This window comes from Ahaetulla prasina, chromosome 9 (assembly GCF_028640845.1).
Source record: "Ahaetulla prasina isolate Xishuangbanna chromosome 9, ASM2864084v1, whole genome shotgun sequence".
Classification (NCBI taxonomy): Eukaryota; Metazoa; Chordata; class Lepidosauria; order Squamata; family Colubridae; genus Ahaetulla; species Ahaetulla prasina.
The window spans coordinates 5,996,801-6,020,603 of NC_080547.1; the positions used below are offsets into that span (position 1 = coordinate 5,996,801).

The 23,803-nt window shown below is 42.1% G+C and overlaps 1 protein-coding gene across 1 annotated transcript in view; it reads left to right on the top strand.

The window, feature by feature from the left end:
* ZMAT4 (zinc finger matrin-type 4) overlaps positions 1–23,803 on the top strand; it is a 130,824-nt gene that overhangs the window by 27,023 nt on the left and 79,998 nt on the right. Inside the window, exon 2 of the mRNA XM_058194645.1 lies at positions 10,439–10,528. Coding sequence (XP_058050628.1) covers positions 10,439–10,528 — 90 coding nt within the window. The remainder of the gene's footprint in view (positions 1–10,438; positions 10,529–23,803) is intronic.

Below are 23,803 nucleotides of genomic sequence, written 5' to 3' on the forward strand. Positions count from 1 at the left end.
GCATGCCCCTTACAGACCTCTTAGGAATGGGATGAGGTCAACAGTAGACAGTCTAAATTTAAAATTTTGGGGATTTTGGGATGAGACCTCAGAGTCTGGTAGTGCATTCCAGGCATTGACCACTCTGTTGCTGAAGTCATATTTTCTGCAGTTGAGTTTGGAGCGGTTCACTTTAAGTTTGTATCTATTGTGTGCTTGTGTATTATTGTGGTTGAAAGTGAAGTAGTCATTGACAGGTAGGACATTGTAGCAGATGATGTTATGAGCTATGCTCAGGTCATACCGAAGGCAGTGTAGTTCTAAATTTTCTAAGCCCAAAATTTCAAGTCTGGTGGCATAAGGTATTTTGTTGTGAGCGGAGGAGTGGAGGACTCTTCTTGTGAAATATTTCTGGACACATTCAATTTTATTAATGTCCAATATAAAGTGCGGGTTCCAAACAGATGAGCTGTATTCGAGAATTGGTCTAGCAAATGTTTTGTATGCTCTGGTTAGTAGTGTAATATTATCAGATAAGAAGCTACGCAAGATTAGGTTTATAACCCTTAATGCCTTTTTGGCAATGTTGTTACAATGGGCTTTGGCCCACTGTATAGTTTATGTCCAGGATGTGAGGGGTCTGTAAATATTTTCCCAGCCCTCTTTTTGACTCGTGCAGTACACAAGTCCTCAATGGAAGGCAGGTTGGTAGCCATTGTTTTTTCTGCAGTTCTAATGATCCTCTGAAGTCTCTTGTCTGTCTTGTTGGGTTGCAGAGCCAAACCAGACAGTTATAGAGGTGCAGATGACAGACTCAATCATTCCTGTGTTTACCAGTAATCTTGAGTTCATCTCACAGGGTCACTTCCAAACGAGACTCAGATCTGCAGGCAGTCCACCCCTGCCTTAAAACCTTTGCCAAAATGTTTTCCTCCTTAGGAAAGTCAGGTGATATACGATGATTCTTTCGGCTTCAGAGAAACCTGTGCCAAGCAAGCCATTTTGGTAGCTTTAGACGTATCTTTCATTGCATTAAGAATTTTTATGGTGATGTTTTAAGGGGAAGTCATTTGCATCAATAAAAGCACTACAGAAAATTCATCTTGATACAATTAAATGATGGTTCAGAGCAGGCTAGGGTTTGTTTACTAAATTTTCGTGTTTTATTGATGCAGCAGCAATATAGCAGGAGAAAGATGTAAATGAACGGAAGCATAAATAATTAAGGGCCTTAAGTAAGTTAGCCAAAACATCCAGTTCTAGAAGTCAGATTGTTGTTGTGGTTAGTTGCGAAGTCGTGTCCGACCCATCGCGACCCCATGGACAACATTCCTCCAGGCCTTCCTGTCCTCTGCCTTATTCCGGAGTCCATTTAAGCTCATGCCTACTGCTTCAGTGACTCCATGCAGCCACCTCATTCTCTGTCGTCCCCTTCTTCTTTTGCCCTCAATCTTTCCCAGCATCAGACTCTTCTATAGGGAGTCCTTCCTTCTCATTAGATAGCCAAAGGATTTGAGTTTCCTCTTCAGGATCTGGCCTTCTAAAGAGCAGTCAGGGTTGATCTCCTCTAGGACTGACCGGTTGGATGGCATTGCAGTCCAAGGGACTCGCAGGAGTCTTCTCCAGCACCAGAGTTCAAAGGCCTCAATTCTTTGGTACTCAGCCTTTCTTATGGTCCAACCAGAAGTCAGATTTTTTTTATTTGCATTTATATCCTGCCATTCTCCGAAGACTCAGGGCGGCTTACACTATGTCAAGCAATAGTCTCATCCTATTTATATATTTATATACAAAGTCAACTTATTGCCCCCAACAATCTGGGTCCTCATTTTACCTACCTTATAAAGGATGGAAGGCTGAGTCAACCTTGGGCCTGGTGGGGCTTGAACCTGCAGTAATTGCAAGCAGCTGCTGTTAATAACAGACTGTCTTACCAGTCTGAGCCACCAGAGGCCCATTAGGATTAGGAAGGTTTTTTTTTTGAAATCCAGAATAATGAAACTTTAGCCAAGTAAAACTTACCGGGGCTGATGGTTTTTGTCTTAGGAGGGGCAATTCTTTGCTAATTATTTCATTTGTATAATTAACTTGCTACATTTGTACACCTTTTATAGATTCTTCAACCAAAAACTGTCTACTATTGACCTCACCCCTTTCCTAAGAGGTCTATAAGGGGAGTGCATAAGAGCACAAATGTGCCTACCGTTCCTGTCCTACTGTTGCTTCATGCTTATGCTTATGTATGCTGTTGTGACAAATAAAATAAATAAATTAAATAAAATTCTGCAGAGAAGATCTTTAATTTCTCTCTCAAAGTCTTACCTTAATGGACAGTAACAAAGAAAATGGAGATTTTTCTTTTTTTAAAAATGAAGAATGTCTTCCCCCCCCACCCACAAACGGTGTTCCTTAGTTGTCAAACTTTTGGGAAACTCTGCTGCACAATTGTAATTCCAAGTTTTAGAACAAATGGCTCAGCTGTTATTTGACTCAGATAAAAGATTCAGTTACAGTAGTGGTCAAAATTGTGGAAACCTTTTGGGAAAAGTGTATTTTTAAGGTTTGATGGCTAATAACATCACTTTTTTTTGGAGTTTCAAGAGAATCCTATTCCACTGCTGGAATGGCCTGGGAATAGCCCAGACCTTCACCCAATTGAAAATCTATGGAGCCAACTAAAGAAACTTGTTAGTCAGAAGCAACCCAGCAATAAAACCCAGTTAATAGAAGCAATCATTCAATCTTGGTTTCACATGATAACAGCTGCAGAGCTCAAAGACTTGGGTCACTCCATGGGAAGACATTGTAAGGCCGTAATTCATGCTAAAGGTTACCCAACGAAGTATTAACTGACATGGTGATCATTTTTGTATATCTCGTTTTTTCTGCATGTTTCACTTTTCTTCTTTCTACTGTAACTGCTATTCTAATAGCAAATACTTCATAAAGGTTATTACATTACGTTCTTGATGAAATTATCTTTCCATTGAAATATAATTTTATAGTACTACTCCCCCCCCCAAAAAAAGTGGTGTTATTAGCTAATTTTAGAAAATACACTTTTCCCAAAAGGTTTCCACAATTTCGGCCACTACTGCATTTTCCCCTTGATATATTGAGACCGTACGATTCCGTTTGATAAAGTCATTCAAGTGAATTCATTTCATGTGTAATATTGATGCTCTTATCATTTGGATAGGGAGTGGAGAGGGCTACGTAACCCCTTTTATACAGGAACTAGGAATTTGTATTCTATTTAAAGAGGAGCAAATTTCTATTTTGAGATTAATTAGTTAGGTAGAACATCGGAGCGCAGCAGCCAAGAAAGAATAATATAATGCAAATGTACAGAACAATAAATGGGCCAAGAGAAGAAGAGTAGCTAAATTCAAGCCGTCCAAGAGTGGGGGGGAAAAAGTCTCCACTGCGTTTGTAGCTAAATAAATTTAATTATATGGGAGGATGACCTTGGAAGATTGGCAGAGGAAGAAATTTACCAAGGATCCACCCTAAATTAACCAGGCAATAAAAGGTAACAGCAGGAGAACTGTTAATTTCGGACTTGGGCTGTTGAAGTCGCTTTACCAGAAAGTAGATTTAGTTTGTCTTGTTGTTGTGATTCTAATCTACTCGGGAGGCTGGCAGTCAATCTTGCAAGCTGAAAGTACAAATCTCCCACTTCTCTCTCTCTCTCTCTCTCTCCCTCCCTCCCTCTTTTGCCTTATAATTTAGGGCAGATGTTTCTTTTCGGTTTCTTTCTCTGCCGTTATTCAGCTGGGAGCTCCCCCTCCCTGCCTGCCTTTCATCTGGTCGTTCCCTAGGCAGCTTCTCTTCTTCTCTCCTCCCAAGGTCATCCGCACATACCACTGGATGGCTTGATCGAGAGAAAGTGGAAGCCAAATTTTTAACTGGAAGGAGCTGTTGAGACAGCATCACTTTGATACTCTGTCAGCTTCACTGCTTTAAAGTTCGTTCTGAGATCCAGTTTCAAGCTACTGCAATGCTTTTCAACTTTTTCTCTGTGTATAAATGCGAGGGAGGATTAAAAACAATGAGTCTTGCCTTTCAGATCTGCCTCTTTTCCCCCCCCTCAATCCTGGCTTTTTGGAAATTGCTCAAAAGAGCTCTTCCAGAAATCTTTTAAGGTTAATTGATTTAGTGCAATTGTGTTTTTTTTTAAATTGTTTCCCAACTAGTAGATGTTTCATTTCTTTAAATTTTCAAGTGTCGCAACACAGCAGAGGTCTGAAAAACTCATCCGCACGTTTGAGAGGAAGGGTTAGGCAAAAGACTAAGATCTGTGAGAAAAGATATTTGTGTTTGTGTATTTACCTGTGGTTTGGAGTAGGGAATTATTTGTCTGTTTTCAAATACTGGTATGTTAAGTCTTTTAAGGTTAACACAGTACAATTAGAGAGAGAGAGAGAGAGATGATTGATGGATAGAGAGATAGAGAGATAGATGATAGATAGGTAGGTAGATAGATGGATGGATGGATAGATAGATAGATAGATAGATAGATAGATAGATAGATAATATGTATATATGTAAGTAGGTAGGTAGGAAGGTAGGTAAGTAGATAGATAGATAGATAGATAGATAGATAGATAGATAGATAGATAGTTAGATAGATAGATAGATACATAGATAGATAATAGGTAGGTAGGTAGGTAGATAATAGGTAGGTAGGTAGGTAGATAGATGATAGGTAGGTAGGTAGGTAGGTAAATACTAGATAGATAGATAGATAGATAGATAGATAGATAGATAGATAGATAGATAGATAGATAGATAATAGGTAGGTAGGTAGGTAGATAATAGGTAGGTAGGTAGGTAGGTAAATACTAGATAGATAGATAGATAGATAGATAGATAGATAGATAGATAGATAGATAGATAGATAGATAGATAGATAGATAGTTTGATTGATTATAGATAGGTAGGTAGATAGATAGATGAATAATAGATAGATAGATGAACAGATAGATAGATGATAGGCAGGTAGATAGGTAGATAGATAGATAGAATCTATATCAACAAATCTTTAATACAGAAACTGCAGTTAGTTAGAATAAAATACAAAAGAAAAGAAATATATATGTAGATATATAAATATGCTAAAATGTCTAAGAGGGGTTAGAACAAATCCGGTGGCGTAAAATGCACATTATTGAGCAGTAATTGGCTGTGGACAAAAAAGATGGACCCAGATTGATTTGATAATAGCATTTTAAGATAAAGGAAATTGGAACAACCAGGATATTTAATAAAAAGTGGATAATAACTCCTGGCATGCTCCTGCATAGAGGGGACAATAGAGCATAATGGGTTCTAATGATTCAATTATTCCACCACCGCATAGGCACTTTTTTCGTTAGAAGGGGTTTTGTTTTTTTTGTATCTTCCTTCAGTGAGTGCTGTGGGTGGGGGGCATTGAATCTGTCTAAAGAAAGGGACCTGTCAGGATTCCGACAGATGGCTTAATCATTCATGAGCCTCGAGCCAAGTTTCAAAGGAAATCCAGTTATTTATTGGGAGCAACATTCCGGCAATTACTCAAATGAGTCAGCTCTGCCCCACATAATTTATTGGCCCAACTATGACTCTGTTTGCCCCCCTCCTCCCAGGGTGTGTCATAAATCACAATCTCCAACGGAGCACTTTCCCGGGCTGTAGTAAACACATCTCTCCAGCTGGCTCTGGTAACCTAGGCTGCAGCCTTGAGAAAGGTATGCATGGAATGCGCTTCTGGTTGCTGCCGTGTTGCTCCATCAGTTCCCTCCCCCACCCCCACCCCCGCCAGCCTATGGCAACTCAAGAGCAGGCCAGGAATGCTTTACGAGTTGACAGGACTTTCTGAATTTGGGAATCATTACTGCGACTGAGATTGTCGTGTCGCACTCCCCCTTCGATGACCGGGTCAAGGAAGTCCGTATCAAATGTGGCAACGAAGCCTCTGCAGCTTGCCAAATTCCTTCGAGGTTTATCAGGGCAGGCAGGAGTCCAAGTTGTGACTTCAGCGATAGAGTCCGATATCAGCAAACTAGATGAGACTTTGCTTGACTCAAGGTTGGAATGCCAAAAGCAGATCCTTTATATAGGCTGTGGGGTGTGGCTACATGACTCAGCACTTATCCAGACCTGCCCCTCCATTCCTTCTGCTGGCGTCGCCTCTCAGATCTCCGGAAGCGAGGATCCTCCCACTTTGAATTGTCTTCTGCTGTTTTGGAAAGGGAGGGGTCAGAAGGAGTAGGCCTGAGTAATTCCAATCCCTGGCTGGTTTCCTCTGATGGCTGAGCCAAAGGAACACACGCCGTATGAGTGAAGTTTATCGGGCTTCTCTGTTCACTCCTGACATCCTCTCCGGGCATGGGGCCAGGGCCGGGGGCTGGAGGCATGACAGGCCATTCATCTTCATTATCAGACTCGGAGTCTGATAACAGGCCTGGTTGGAGACGGGAGGGGCCTGGCTGAGGAGAGGAGGGAGGACGAGTCACAACAGAGATGCCTGGCTGGTTGAAGGCTGCTGGCAGACCACAACAACAATGCAGCATTTGTAGCAGTTCCAAGAAGATTCCACCTGTGTTTGCTCTTTGATACAGGTGACCCCGAGGGCACAGATAAACGCCCAAGAGCTCTCAGGGAGTGTTCTAATGACCAGATGACTGCAAAGTTCAAATACATTCCTTTCACCCCCTATCTCGTCAAAACTAATCCTTTCATCGCCCCCACCATCCTGTCAGAACTGATGAAGCTCCTTGGATGAGAAGCGAAACATCTTCCTTAAGGAGAAAAAAAACAGTCCAGTTGCCTTTTGGGGAAAAAAAAGCACCTTTGAGCTTCATTGGTTCTGTTCTTGATGGGGGAATCTGAGAAAAGTTGAGAGGCGGAGCGATGTTAAGGGTAAAACTGGACTAAGGAGCAGGGAGATCCAGATACTGGTCTCTACTCAGCCTTGCAAGCTTTCCTAGTGACTTTGGGCTCATCCTTCTCTCCCATCCCATCCTGCCACTTGGGGCAGTTAATGTGAGAAAAACAAATGGATGAGATTCCATTGTGAATTCCTAAATGAAGGGCAGGCTCTAGAAATCATATAAATAAGAATGTTAATCAGTGAGCAATTCACTCAGACTTTTGCTTAGCGTGCTAGTTTTTTATGTCTGGGGAGGTTCCTTCCATTGTCTCTTGATTCAGAATGTTTCCTTTCTTTTCCTTTCCTTTCCTTTCCTTTCCTTTCCTTTCCTTTCCTTTCCTTTCCTTCCTTCCTTCCTTCCTTCCTTCCTTCCTTCCTCCTCCCTCCTCCTCCTCCCTTCCTTCCTTCCTTCCTTCCTTCCTTCCTTCCTTCCTCCTTCCTTCCCTTCCTCCCTCCTCCCTTCCCTTCCTTCCTTCCTTCTTTTCTTCCTTCCTTCCTTCCTTCTTCCTCTTACGTTTGATCTTCCTTTCTTCCTTCCTTCCTTCCTTCCTTCATTTTTCCTTTCTTTCTTCCTTCCTTCCTTCCTTCCTTCCTTTTACACCTTCCTTCCTTCCTTCCTTCCTTTCTTCCTTCATTTCTTTCCTTCCTTCCTTCCTCCCTCCCTCCCCCAAGACCTTCCCGAAAATAAGGCCAAGTGCTTATTTTGAGGTTCAAAAAAAAATATGAGACATATTTTTCGGGGGAACACGGTACTGGCGAATTCATATCACAAGCTAAACCAGCAATGTCTCCCTGCCTTTGCAACTCTTTGCATCAAAATGCAGTGATAAACTAGACCAAACTATAACGCAGTTGGGTTTTTACCTCTAGGAAAATGGAAGGCCGTGGACTAAAGCCTGTTAATTAATAAGTGGCACAGCCAACCCCAGAAGCGTGGTACAGAACGCTGTTGGACTCGGAATGAATGACCTTGTTTCAAATGCAAAATGGCTAACATGCAGGAGTTGAGTTTCAGGCAATGGAGAACCACTTCCCTTGCAAAATTACTTGCTGGTTGTGTTTTTGGCTGTCTCAGAGAACATCTCTTCCAATTAAATCAAACTAAACAAAAGAGACTGCGAAGCACCCCAAAGCAAGAGACTGAAGGCTGGAAACTTGCTTTGCTCCACTATTATTCGCTGTCGTTGTTTAAGCATGAAAAGTATTCATTCCAGATTGCAATCTGAAATATTGTACAAGCCGCGAGAAACTTCAGGTGAGCGCCGCAGCAGGCTCGGAAGGAAGCGAGGGATAGAAATGTGTATATATATATATTAAACATGCCATGCCATGGAGCGCTTTAAAACAAGCTTTAAAGCACTCCATGGCATAGGACCGGGTTATTTACGAGACCGCCTGCTGCTACCACTAGCCTCCCATCGACCCATGCGCTCCCATAGGGAGGGTCTCCTCAGGGTGCCGTCAGTCAAACAATGTCGACTGGCGACCCCCAGGGGGAGGGCCTTCTCCGTGGGGGGCCCCTGCCCTCTGGAATGAGCTGCCTCTGGGGATCCGACAACTCCCTGACCTCCGGATCTTTCGACGCGAGCTAAAGACCTTTTTTGTTTTATCGCGCAGGGTTGGCTTGATGTGGTTTTAATATGGGTGTTATTACAGTTTCAGTTTATCTTGGCCTAATTGAATTAGCTTTTTAATATGTTTTTAATTTTTATGGAATTTATTTTTACTTGGCTATAAACCGCCCTGACTCCTTCGGTGAAAGAATTGCAAATATCTCAGTTTAATCAAATCCCTGACTGGAAATGAAAAAGTGCTGTAACGGCATACACACTGTAGCAAATGGTGTACCGACAGCATCAGGAGTCCCAAGGGTGAGAAACAAAATGGGGGGGGGAATCAAAATACATCACTGATGGTTAATTAACAAATTGGTGATTATCCTCTTCAGAACGATGCAAAATAAGGCTATCCTCATCCAGCTGAAATTAATTCATTCCAAGTCCTGCTGATCCCAGTGAAAACATTTAGTGGCGGCTTTGATATGAATTTCCCGTGGCAACTAAAACCACGTAACAATTGCTCAGGATATGTGCTTTTTTTTTTTTTTTGGACATGGAGTTCATGTGAAGAAAACCAGACAGTTTTCATAGGTATTCAAACAAGAAAATTAAGCTTTTCTTGTCTCTATGTTCAGCTATCTACTTTTCTCAAACATGGAGTAGAGAATGCAGTTTTCTGAAATGGGTCTAGGACGGGTGTCAGCAACCTGTAGCTCTGGAGCCGCATGCGACTCTTTGGGCCCTCTGCTGTGGCTCCCTGTCGGGAGATCCCACCACTGGCTGGCCCCGGCCCTCGCCTTCCCCTGCCAGTCCCTCCTCACCTGGCCTTAGAAGGTAAGAGCGATGGCGGGGGATGGAGAAGTGGCCAGGGCAGAGACAGACAGATACAGAGAGAGGAGGAGAGAGATATACCAAGAGAGAAGGAGAGGGGGGGGAAACTGTTTGGAAGTTCTGTTTTTGAGGATCCTCATAGCACCAAATGTCATCAAATGTGATGACATCAAATTGAGGCATCCATTGTCCCCATGCCGGCTGGGGAATTCTGGGAGTTGAAGTCCACAGGCATTAACGTTGCCAAAGTTGGACCTCCCTGATCTATCTTATTAGCGGCACAGATATTTGTCTCTTCTGTAGCACATCAGAAAGATGCTCGTCTTTGCATCAACCAGAACATCACGTTGTAAATATGCAGAAAAATCACATTCTCGGGCTTGTCACCTAGCTTTGTTACCTGTTGTGACCTAGGCCCAAGTAGTTATTACCAGACACAATCAGTCCTAAACAAACCTATTTTATTAGAACAAGTGAGAATTACTTCATTCTCAGTTTAGTACAAATTAAGTCCAAAACAAAGTCCTTCAGGAACAGTCCTTCGGCCTCATCACAAACCTTTGTCTTCTTTGGCACCCTGCCCAAAGGCTTTCCTTGGCAAGAACCCCACGAAGTTCAGAAACAGGAGACAAGAAACAATTGTAGCAACATTGCTTTCCTACAAAGAACCCAAGAGCCGTTGCTGCTCTTTTAAGCCTTTTAAGGAGGGACCAATCATCTCCTGGCCTTACTCCCGAGTTGTCCTTTTTGCTTTAGCTATTCTTGCCTTCTGGCAGTTCTTTGCATGTGTGCACTAGGAACAGGGTCCTCCTGTTCCTCTGCCTCACTACTGTCAGGCTTCAGAGTCCGCCCATCACTCCCAGATGGCCCTGGCCCCATCTCTGCCGCCAATGCAGAGCCCTCATCTGGGCCGTCCCCTGACTCCAGGACTGGTCCATTGTCCTCCGCAGCTTCCTCACTGTCCGACCCTGCTGCCAGCTCTGCAGGCTGCTGGCGGACCACAGCATTACCCAGAACAGGCTGGGAAATTAAGCTCTCCCTCAAATCTAAGAAAAGAGAGCTGTAGCAATCTAAGGATTAGGGCAAGACATGCACTTTGATGCTCTTGGCAGAGGCTCGGTTCACTGAACGAAGGCTCCTTGGTTTTCCTCCACAGAGTCGGAAACATGCCAGCAAAGTTCGGCTTTACTACATGCTCCACCCGATCGATGGAGGATGTCCTGCAAAGAAGCTTCGGTCAGAAAATGTGAGTATTCTTCTGTCTTTTACTTGGCCAAGGGGGACCCAGATTGGATTTCCTAGCATTCCTAATTGCAAAAATTTTTTTTAAAAGATGTAGAGCAGTACAGAAGGGGTACAGTCTACTCAAAGCATCGAAGGCGCACAGTCTGACCAAATGTTTAAAGCAAAGTGGTTTCTGTGCATAGGTTAAATGCTTGTGGAGAGTCGCAATCATCCAGGTCCCCATGGTGCTTTTTCCAAAAGGCAACAGGGCTCTCTTGCTTTTGTTTTTTCTTTGAAAACGTTTAGCTTCTCATCCAAGAAGTGTCTTCAGTTCTGACTGAATGGCGGAGAAGGGAATGATTTCTACAGAATAATTTGAGTTGGGAGAGACCATGGAGGTTTATCTAGTCCAACCCCCTGCTCAGGCAGGAGACTCTATACTATTTCAGGCCTTTGGCTGTCCATTCTCTTCTTAAAACCCTCCAGTGATGGAGCACCCACAACCTCTGGTGGCAAGCTGTTCCACTGGTTAATTGTCCTCACTGTTAGGAAGTTTCTCCTCAATTCCAGGTTCTGTACCCGTTCTTGTCCTTAACTTTTGGCCTCAATTGTGGTTGTGTGAGGACTACCCATCTTCTTAAAAGTCTCCAGTGATGGAGCACCTACAACTCCTGAAGCCAAGCTGTTCATATATATATATATATATATATACAGTCCAGCTGCCTTCTGGAAAAAAGTGATAGATAGATAGATAGATAGATAGATAGATAGATAGATAGATAGATAGATAGATAGACAGACAGACAGACAGACAGACAGACAGACAGACAGACAGACAGACAGACAGACAGAGATACATATAGATGATAGATAGAGAGAGAGAGAGAGAGATAGATAGATAGATAGATAGATAGATAGATAGATAGATAGATAGATATACATAGATACATATAGATTAGATAGATAGATAGATAGATAGATAGATAGATAGATAGATAGATAGATAGATAGATAGATAGATAGATAGATAGATAGGCAGACAGACAGATAGACAGACAGACAGACAGAGATACATAGATACAGACAGACAGACAGATAGATAGACAGACAGACAGACAGACAGACAGACAGACAGACATAGATATAGATAGATAGATAGATAGATAGATAGATAGATAGATAGATAGATAGATAGATAGATAGATAGATAGATAGATAGATAGATAGACAGACAGATAGACAGACAGACAGACAGAGATACATAGATACAGACAGACAGACAGATAGATAGACAGACAGACAGACAGACAGACAGACAGACAGACATAGATATAGATAGATAGATAGATAGATAGATAGATAGATAGATAGATAGATAGATAGATAGATAGATAGATAGATAGATAGATAGATAGATAGATAGATAGATGGATAGATGGATGGGCGGATGGGCAGGCAGGCAGAGAGAGAGAGATAAAGAGAGAGAGAGAGAGAGAGAGGTGGGTGTGATGGGTAGGCAAGAAGGCAGGCAGAGAGATGGAGATGGAGAGAGAGAGTACTTGACTTTTGGAAAAAGCACCTTTGGAACTGTGCATGGGTTGTGGCAAGTAGCTCTTAGCTCCTTTTGTAAATAAAAACTCTCCATATCTTTGTATCACTTTGAATTCAAGTCAGTCCCTTGAAGATTTGCCCAGCCTAGAGTTTTTGCTTCCAGAACTCTGCCTTGAAGTCCTGGCTGTGATTTTCACAAAGGGCTGGGCCAGAATGCAAGAGATAACCAGAGGGAAACTGGTCTCTCTTAAACAGCACACCCTTAGAGAAAGAACGCATTAGTTTAAGGGGGCGAACATGGCAGAAATGCTCAGAGAAAGACTCAGCCTGAAGGAAAATTCCAAGTTGAATTCCGTAGCTGTCGTAGCTTGAGAAGATGGTTGAAAAAAATGAGGAAACTCTTGGAATAATTTAGCTGTTTCCTTTCTCAAGTTGTGAAAGCAGTATTTGGCACGTAGAAGGAGAAAGAGATGTAGGTTTGGCACAGTTTCGTAGGTGCCTGTGATGTTCCGTCCAAATACGATGAGTGAGTCGAGAGGCAGCATCTCTTTCTAGCCCGATGTGACCTCATTTGACTTGGTTGTTATCAGTCTGTAGACAAATCCTCTTCCACTCTTATTTTTGTATTTCTTCCTCTCGTGATTGATTGAGACTCTTCAAAGAACTAATCCGGTATGGAGAAAGAGATGGAATAGCCGGAATAGGGCGCTAAAAACATTAATGTTAAACTTGCTGGTAGATACTTAAGCCAGCGGTTCTCAACCATATCTTCTCCATGGATCTCCTTAAATATTTTTTGTGGTCTGGATTTTTTGCAGACCAGTGGTGAAATCCAACCTTTTTTCACTACTGGTTCTGTGGGCGTGACTTGGTGGGCATGGCAGGGGAAGGATACTGCAAAATCTCCATTCCCACCCCACTCCTGAGGGAAAGATATTGCAAAATCTCCATTCCCACCCCACTCTTGAGGGAAGGATATTGCAAAATCTCCATTCCCATCCCATTTCTGAGAGAAGGATATTGCAAAATTTCCTTTCCCACCCCACTCCTGAGGGAAGGATATTGCAAAATCTCCATTCCCATGCCACTTCTGAGAGAAGGATATTGCAAAATCTCCATTCCCACTCCACTCCTGAGGGGATACTGCAAAATCTCCATTCCCACCCCACTCCATTCCCACCCCACTCTGAGGTGGTATTTGCCGGTTCTGCAGACTACTCAAAATTTCCAGTACCGGTTCTCCGAACTGCTCAAAATTTCCACTACCGGTTCTCCAGAACCTGTCAGAACCTGCTGGGTTTTACCCCTACCACAGACCATGGCCATGGATCCTTTAGATTTTAAATAATAACATTTCTCCAAGCCCCCATGGACTCCCGGTGATGATATCTTGGCCCTCCAGGGGTCCGTGGACCACAGGTTGAGAATCACTGTACTAATAAGCCAGTTTCAAGCTATTGTCTGTATGATTCTGAACAGCCGGGTTCAGGTTTATAAGGAACTGCCTACAGTAGTGGCCAAAATTGTGGAAACCTTTTGGGAAAAGTGTATTTTTAAGGTTTGATGGCTAATAACATCACTTTTTGGAGTTTCAAGAGAATCCTATTCCACTGCTGGAATGGCTTGGGAATAGCCCAGACCTTCACCCAATTGAAAATCTATGGAGCCTACTAAAGAAACTTGTTAGTCAGAAGCGACCCAGCAATAAAACCCAGTTAATAGAAGCAATCCTTCAATTTTGGTTTCACATGATGACAGCTGCAGAACTCAAAGACTTGGTTCGCTCCATGGGAAGACGTTGTAAAGCCATAATTCATGCTAAAGGTTACCCAATGAAGTATTAACTGACATGGGGATAATTTTGATATATCTCATTTTTTCTACGTGTTTCACTTTTCTTCTTTATACTGCAACTGCTATTCTAATAGCAAATCCTTCATAAAAGTTATTGCATTACGTTCTTGATTAAATTATCTTTCTGTTGATATATAATTGTATGGTAGTACTCCAAAAACAAAGTGGTGTTATTAGCCAGTTTTAGAAAATACACTTTTCCCAAAAGGTTTCCACAATTTTGGCCATTACTATATTTCACTAAAAGGGACACGGTGGCTCAGGGGTTAGGACAGCTGAGCTTGTCGATCGAAAGGTCAGCAGTTCGGCGGTTTGAATCCCTAGTGCTGCCGTGTAATGGGGTGAGCTCCCGTTACTAGTCCCAACTTCTGCCAATCCAGCAGTTTCGAAAGCACGTAAAAAATGCAAGTAGAAAAAATAGGGACCACCTTTGGTGGGAAGGTAACAGCGTTCCGTGCACCTTTGGCATTGAGTCATGCTGGCTACATGACCACAGAGACGTCTTCGGACAGCGCTGGCTCTTCGGCTTTGAAATGGAGATGAGCACTGCCCCCTAGAGTCGGGAACGACCAGCACGTATGTGCGAGGGGAACCTTTACCTTTACCTTATATTTCACTATAGGATTACACTGTCTTTTAGCTCTGGAGTAGCTGCCCTACTAACCAAACCACTATCCTGATAGTCACTCATCTGTGGGTCCAAGAGCAGAGCATTCTTTTCTTCTGGTTTTCAGGAATAATCTTCATTTTCAGGAATAATCTTTCCCAAAAATTAAATAGCTCCCCTCTTTCCTCCCCATAGTATGTTTTCACTGAGCTCTTATCTATTAGTGGGGCATTTTTGGTGATTTTATCTGTTGCCTTGATAGCTGTTTACTTTTTATCTAAATGATCAGCATTACTGTTTCTTTAAAACTGTGCCAGTTTTGTTCCATATTTTATTCCATTTTTTTTTTGGTCATAATTGGGTTTTTCTGAAAAGAAAACCAAATGAAGGATGCTCTAAATGAATAAAGTATTATCTTAGCAGCTGGGAAAATCAATACGACGGAGCAGGAGAAAGGAGGAAAGGAGGGGGTTACACAAAGTATTATTCAGGTAATCCTCAGGGCTACCCTAAAATGTTGATACCTCAGCCGGGCAGACAATATAAAGGATGCTTGGCAACTTTTTTTATGAGATTTGATTTATTAGATGCAGCTGTCCCTTGCAATGTAAGAAAATTAAGACCACAAAGCCAAACCGGGTTGGCTAAGCTAGAATCATGATGCTCTCGTAAATTTTTTAATGATTCATTTTTACTGGGAAGAACAAAGAGGGCAGGGGCATCATTGGCACAGGCACATGGGAACTGCAGTGGCAGAGCCGGTCTAATTGCAAGGAAATTTGTCTGAAATGGTGTAGGGTTTCCTGCCTGGGCAGGGGGTTGGACTAGAAGACCTCCAAGGTCCCTTCCAAATCTGTTATTATAGTATATTAAATGTGGACCTGTAGCGTTACAGTGAAGGCAGTGTGGGTTTCTACCAGTTTGGGCAAACCGGTTTCTACCGGTTCGGGCAAACCGGTAGCAGTGGCGGAGGGAGGCTCCGCCCACCTGCCCTGACATCATCACGGATGCTCTGCACATGCGCAGAAGCACCGTGCGTGCTCACAGTTCTGAACCAGTAGTGAAGGTAAGTGAAACTCACTACTGAGTGAAGGTGCTTGTGAAGAAATACCCTCGTGGTTTCTTTTGTTTCCAGACTATGTGTTAATCCCACCTGATTAAATTGGGATTTTAAAAAAAATTCCATACATTTTCCTATCCATTCTGTACATTTGCACTCCATTTGATGGAAGGGCATTTGCTTTTGAAAGTAAGGTTCTATATTTAGGCAAAAAAACCCCAAATGCACAGGTACTCTAATGTATTTGAATTTTAGGAGGGAAATTTGCACGGGAAAATGCACGTTGCTGATTGGCTGATGCCTCAGCCAAAATACTATTTAAAGAGGGGTTTTTGCCTGTTGGCTTTGCTGGGATCACAATAAACCAAAGAGCTGTTGTCACTTTTATCGTCTCCTGCCTCTTCATTGCCCGAACCTAACAGGTACGGTATATGTGGTACCTTGCTCAATAGTAGTAACTGTGGGAGGCATCTTGGAGTCCTAGTGGATAACCATTTAGATATGAGCCAGCAGTGTGCAGCAGCTGTTAAAAAAGCCAACACAGTTCTGGGCTGCATAAACAGAGCGATAGAATCAAGATCACGTGAAGTGTTAGTGCCACTTTATAATGCCTTGGTAAGGCCACACTTGGAATACTGCATTCAGTTTTGGTTGCCACAATGTCAAAAAGATGTGGAGACTCTAGAAAAAGTGCTGAGAATAGTAACAAAGATGATTAGGGGACTGGAGGCTAAAACATCTGAAAAACGGTTGCAGGACCTGGGTATGTCTAGCTTAATAAAAAGAAGGACTAGGGGAGACATGATAGCAGTGTTCTAATATATCAGGCGTTGTCCCAAAGAAGAGGGAGTCAAACTATTCTCCAAAGCACCTGAGGGAAGAACAAGAAGCAATGGGTGGAAACTAATCAGGGAGAGAAGGAACTTAGAACTAAGGAGAAATTTCCTGACAGGTAGAACAATTAATAAGTGGAACAACTTGCCTGCAGAAGTTGTGAATGCTCCAACACTGGAAGTTTTTAAGAAAATGTTGGATAACCATTTGTCTGCAGTGGAGTAGGGCTTCCTGCCTATGCAGGTGGTTGGACTAGAAGACCTCCAAGGTCCCTTCCAACTCTGTTATTCTAGTCTATTCTAAAGAACATTTCAGAAATGTTCTCACGTATGCCATGAGATGGGCTATACATCAATTTCCTGACTTTTGCTGTGTATTCATCCCTCCAAGCCATCTGCAGCTTCCCTGGCTTCTCCCATGCTTGCCTGTAATCCCAAAGGAAGGCAACAGGGTGAAAGGCTCAGCAGCCAAGGAGGCTGCAGAGTGATGAAAAGATGTGGGACAGAAACCCCAAAGAATAGAATAGTAGTGCCCTCGGCCACAAGTAAGGCCAACAATTTAAGAGTAATAGGGAGAGAAAAACAAAATAAATCTGAAGCACGCTGAAAAGCAGGAAGAAAAGCCATGGTGGCGCAGTGGTTAGAGTGCAGTACTGTAGGCGACTTCTGCTGACTGCCGGCTGCCTGCAATTTGGCAGTTCGAATCTTACCAGGCTCAAGGTCGACTCAGCCTTCCATCCTTCCGAGGTGGGTAAAATGAGGACCCAGATTGTTGAGGGCAATGTGCTGACTCTGTCAACCGCTTAGAGAGGGGCTGTAAAGAAATTTGTAAACAATGTATTTATTTATTTATTTAATCAAATTTTTATACCGCCCTATCTCCCGAAGGACTCAGGGCGGTTTACAGCCCAATAAAATTGAACAAGAATAAATACAGGATAAAAACAATATTTAAAAAACTTATTGAATTAGGCCAAATTAAAATTATAATTAAAACAATAAAAAACCCCATTTAAAACTAAAATCCTAGGCCAGTCCTGCGCAAATAAATAGACGTGTCTTCAGCTCGCGGCGAAAGGTTCGAAGGTCAGGAAGTTGGTGGAGTCCTGGGGGAAGTTCATTCCAGAGGGTGGGAGCCCCCACATGTAGGTTTTTGGCATAGCATGAACCTTTCTTCTTCCACTTGTGTCAAAGGTGCTTTTTCAGGAAGCAGCTGGACTTTCTGGTTTTTTTCTTTGAAGATGTTTTACTTCTCATCCTAGAAGCTTCTTCAGCTCTGACTGGATAGTGGGGAATGGAAAGATTTATATTCCTTGCAAACAGCTGGTCATTTGCATCCTTTTAGAGGGTCGTTGAAGCACTTGGAGTCCTCAGGGTCACCTGAGTAGTGCAACGAGTTCCTGTAGTCTGCAATTTTTTTCCCCTCTGGAAATCCATTCCTACTCTCACACCATTCAAAAAGTGTTCCTCCCAAATTGTATAGCTAAAAGTCTATAGAGAATAGAATAGAATAGAATAATAAATATGGAATGGAATGGAATGGAATGGAATAGAATGGAATAGAATAGAATAGAATAGAATAGAATAGAATGGAATGGAATGGAATGGAATGGAATGGAATGGAATGGAATGGAATGGAATAGAATAGAATAGAATAGAATAGAATAGAATAGAATAGAATAGAGCTGGAAGGGACCTTGGAGGTCTTCTAGTCCAGTCCCCTACTAAAGCAGAAGAACCTATACAATCTTAGAGAAGTGACTGTCCAGTCTCTTCTTAAAGTTGCCAAGTTCAGAGACCCCTTGTCCTGCCCCTGTCAGAGTCTGAATCCAAAGGGGAAGAGGAACGGCTGACAGAGAGTGAGAGAGTGGATCCGTTGGCTGTGGAAGAAACTGGGGAAGGGCAAAGTCAGGCTGGGCAAAGCAGGGGAGAGGTAGAACAAGGGAGAAGAGGTTCAGACCAAGGCCCACCCCCTCCTCATCCTAGGCAGCACAGGGAGGAACGGAGAAGAGAGCAACATGGGTTGCATGGCTTACGAGGGAGGAAAGGGACCCAATCCTCTTTACAAGGCACAGGTGTTGCTGGAGTTTAAAAGGAGAGGCAAATGGGAGGGGCGGTTGTCAGGAAAAACACCGAGTTTTATCTGGTGTTTCTTTGAATCCTGGCATCCTCCCAACTGGTTTGATTTATCGCCGTGCTACTTTACTTGTGGAATTCCTTATTTTGCTTGCCCTGCCGGATTAATTACCGAGTCTTGCCTTGTTGGATTTTTTTTGTTAGACATTTTCTGCTTACAACGTTTGGGACTGAAATATTGCCAGCCAAAGACTATTACAGGTTGTGTGGAAGAGTTCTCTCTCCAGGCCGGAGAGTTGAAAGGGACATTGGGGGTGCAGTTGGTGATAATAAAGGGACTCATATCAGTTCTCTGGTTGTGCTGCCTTTGTGTCACGCCCCGGGTCATCACACCCCTGCTCTATTAGACAAAGAAAATGGGGAAAATGGAATTGGGCTTCTGGAAGCTCAGGAAAATTAGATTCTACCTTGTCCCTGCATTCATTTGCGTTTCAAAAAAAACCCCAGCAAGACCTTTTTTTCATTTGAATCGCATTTAAACGCCTGCTCTTTTTCTCAAAAGGCAGGCTTGGGACATTCGTATTGATACATTGAAAAACCCAATCTTTTTTGTATAATAATACCTTGTGATTGACCCGGGAAGCGTGTGTGTGTGTGTGTGTGTGTGTGAAGGGAGGGGGGAAGGAGGCTGGGAGGGGGGAGGGGGGAAAAAGGGGAAAAAATGTTTTTGTTTTTAAAAACTTTTTCAATTAAAAAAAACAAAACAAAAAAGCCAATCTTTTCCAGATTAAAATAAGCTTCAATTCACTCATTAATCCACCAGTTGTGAATCAGGTCACTTCCTATTGGAATTGATGAAACAACAACAACAACCCCATTCTTCCTGAAACCGCTTTCTGAATGCAAACATGAAAGAAAGAGGAAAAAAAATTGAATTATGTGTTTCTTCATCTCGAGGGGGAAACAGCTCGGAGAAATAAATTCTAGTAAATGATTGTTGCATCAATCACAGGCATTATGAGGCTCGCATTGTTTTTTGTTCCTCTTAGCTTTATCTGGCCCCTTGTGGCCCTGTGGTAATTGACTAGCGATGAGCTTCTAGATTTATCTCATCTCTAGCCTCCCAAAATGATGTCTATCTTCCACACGATCCCCGTAGGCCAAGAAGAGCTTGCAATGTGTCATTCCGGGGGTTTCCGCCTACTGTTGGGACAGAATCCCAGCTGCAGCCGAGCAACACAATCTCAAGGCCTCAGGGGCATTGTGTAATAGTGCCAGAAACAGAGGGGATGTATTCTAGGTCCCAAATCTACAAAGAGTGCTTTGTTGTATATCTGACCTGATCCTGAGGGATCCCTAACGGGACTGCCCCAAAGTCAGAAAATACAGTGATATCAGATTGTTCCTGCCCAGCTTGATAACTTGTCAAAAATAATGTCAAATAGAATAGAATAGAATAGAATAGAATAGAATAGAATGAAAGAGTAGAGTAGACTAGAGTAGAGTAGAGTAGAGTAGAACAGAACAGAACAGAACAGAACAGAATAGAATAGAATAAATATTGGAATGAAGAATAGAATAGAATAGAATAGAAGAGAAGAGAAGAGAAGAGCAGAGCAGAGCAGAATAGAATAGAATAGAATAGAATAGAATAGAATAGAATAGAATAGAATGAAAGAGTAGAGTACAGTAGAGTAGAGTAGAGTAGAGTAGAACAGGACAGAACAGAACAGAACAGAACAGAATAGATTAGAATAAATATTGGAATGAAGAATAGAATAGAATAGAATAGAATAGAATAGAATAGAATAGAATAGAATAGAATAGAATAGAATAGAATAGAATAGGATTTTATATTGGCCAAGTGTGATTGGACACACAAGGAATTTGTCTTGGTGCATAGGCTCTCAGGGTACATAAAAGAAAAGATACATTCATCAAGAATCATGAGGTACAACACTTAATGATAGTCATAGAATAGAATAGAATAGAATAGAATAGAATAGAATAGAATAGAATAGAATAGAATAGAATAGAATAGAATTCTTTTTTGGCCAAGTGTGATTGAACACACAAGGAATTTGTCCTTGGTGCATATGCTCTCAGTGTACATTAAGAAAAAATAAAATACATTCATCAAGAATCATAAGATACGGCACTTAGTGATAGTCGTAGCATACTAATAAGCAATCAAATCATACTATGAAACGAATAAAACAATATAAATATAAAGATACAAGCAACAGGGTTATAGTCATAAGTGGAAAGAGACAGGTGCTAGAAAGGATGAGAAGAATAACAGTAATACAATCTTAGTAAATAGCTTGACAGTGTTGAGGGAATTATTTGTTTAGCAGAGTGATGGCATTCGGGAAAAAACTGTTCTTATGTCTTCTTGTTCTGGTGTGCAGTGCTCTGTAGCGTCGTTTTGAGGGTAGGAGTTGAAATAATTTATGTCCAGGATGTGAGGGGTCTGTAAATATTTTCCCAGCCCTCTTTTTGACTCGTGCAGTATACAGGTCCTCAATGAAAGACAGACTGGTAGCCATTGTTTTTTCTGCAGTTCTAATTATCCTCTGAAGTCTGTGTTTTTCTTGTTGGGTTGCAGAACCAAACCAGACAGTTATGGAGGTGCAGATGACAGACTTCATAATTCCTCCGTAGAACTGAATCAGCAGCTCCTTGGGCAGTTTGAGCTTCCTGAGTTGGTGCAGAAAGAACTATGCTGTATTCCATCAATAAGACCCAGGCTTTAGCAGAGGCAGAAGGACTTCGGTTCCAATCTTGGTAGTTCTGCTGTAAAGGAGCAAGAGGTTGAACTTCTGAGCTGGGTGTTGTGACCCAGGCCCAAGTAGGTAGTAATAAACTTAGTCCTTGGAAAAACTAATTTTATTTGAACAGCTGGGAATTACTGGGAATTACTGGGCATGGTGTGGCTTGGTGGGCATGGTTGGTGGGCGTGGCAGGGGAAGGATACTGTAAAATCTCCATTCCCTCCCCACTCCAGGGGGAAGGATACTGTAAAATCTCGCTAAATCCACTTTTATTCTATGGTACAGCCATATCTGAGGTTTTAATAGGTAAAGGTAAAGGTTCCCCTCGCACATACGTGCTAGTCGTTCCTGACTCTAGGGGGCGGTGCTCAGCTCTGTTTCAAAGCCGAAGAGCCAGCGCTGTCCGAAGACGTCTCTGTGGTCATGACTCAATGCCAAAGGTGCACCGAACACTGTTACCTTCCCACCAAAGATGGTCCCTATTTTTTCTACTTGCATTTTTTACGTGCTTTCGAAACTGCTAGGTTGGCAGAAGCTGGGACAAGTAAGGGGAGCTCACCCCATTACACGGCAGCACTAGGGATTCAAACTGCTGAACTGCTGACCTTTCGATCGACAAGCTCAGCATCCTAGCCCCTGAGCCACTGCGTCCCCTAGGTTTTAATATGGTACACCAGCTGGCTGTTGCCCCGATCCAGAACTTTAAGGAAGAATGCTACTCAGACCATGACATATTGGTGATCAAGTCATAATCCCTTGTTCTGTAAAGAGTATCTCTCTATTTCATTCCTACAAAAGCATCTGGACAAGGTCCAGTAAGTTTGGGAGATTTATAAGAGGCTGTCTTGAGATTATATTGGCTCGTTTGTGCACCTTTTTATAGTACAACGTTTGGCCAGATAAAAAGTAGTAGATCTGGAGATAGGCTGGAAATAATTCGTTATTGATCAGCAATCCAGCCTCTGAAATCTTGCACAATTAAGTAAACTGTACAAGTTCTTGTAGTCTTGCTCAAAGTCTTGTGAGGTTTATTATTATGGTTTTCCCAAAGGTGTTTCTTCCCCACCCCACAAAAAAAAAGTAACTGGACTTTATTTTTCCTTGCAGATGTTTTGTTTCCCATTCAAGAAGCTTCTTGGTTCTGAACTTCGAAACCAAAGAAGCTTCTTGGATGAGAAGTGAAACATCTTCAAGGTAAAACAAAGTCCAGTTGCCTTTTGAAAAAACAACAACAACACACCATTGGGACAATCGCAACCTGGATGATTGAGAATCTCCGTAGACATTATTATGTTTTGTTGCATAGTTGGCTAAACATTCGGACTGGATGTGGAATTTTTGTCCCCCTATCAAGTCCTTCCCAAGGATCTGGAACAGGCGGCTATGCATATGTTAAAGGTATTGTTGCGGGATGTAAACTGTTCTTTGTAATTGATGGTAATTTTGTCGATGTTGATGGTGTTCAAATGGGGCTTCAGTTGTTTTGGGATTGCATCCAAGGTGCCTTTTAGGGTTGGTATTGCCTTCGTCTTCTTTGGTCACAGTCATTCTATTTCTATTTGCACAAATTCGTTTTCTTCTTCAGCTTTTTTTCCTTTCCTTTCCTTTCCTTTCCTTTCCTTTCCTTTCCTTTCCTTTCCTTTCCTTTCCTTTCCTTTTCTTTTCTTTTCTGTCCCGTCCTATCCCATCCCATCCCATCCCATCCCATTCCATCCCATCCCATCCCATCCCATCCCATCCCATCCTATCCCATCCCATATTTTCTATTCTATTCTATTCTATTCTGTTCTGTTCTGTTCTGTTCTGTTCTGTTCTGTTCTGTTCTGTTCTGTTCTGTTCTGTTCTGTTCTGTTCTGTTCTGTTCTACTCTACTCTACTCTACTCTACTCTATTCTATTCTATTCTATTCTATTCTATTCTATTCTATTCTATTCCATTCCATTCCATTCCATTCCATTCCATTCCATATTTTCAATTCTATTCCATTCTATCCCATCCCATCCGATATTTTCTTTTCTTTTCTTTTCTATTCTATTCTATTCTATTCTATTCTATTCTATTCTATTCTATTCTATTCTATTCTATTCTATCCCATCCCATCCCATCCCATCCCATCCCATCCCATCCTTCATTCCTTCTGTTCTGTTCTGTTCTGTTCTGTCCTGTCCTGTCCTGTCCTGTCCTGTCCTGTCCTGTCCTACCCTATCCTATTGTGCTGTCTCCAGGTGAAGCCACATCTACTATTGTTCCCATGTATGCTATCTGACAATTATCATGGGCAACATAGCACCCTCTGGCACCACTTTATTTTTTATTTTTTTAAAAAGTTTTTTATTTGTCGAGTACGTATTAGATAATATTATGTATAAGTATAATCATGAATTGAATACATAAAATGAATACAATTAAAGGGAACATTAGGACAGGGACGGTAGGCATGCTGGTGCGCTTATGCACGCCCCTTACAGACCTCTTAGGAATGGGGTGAGGTCAACAGTAGACAGTCTAAGGTTAACATTTTGGGGGTTTTAAGATGAAACTA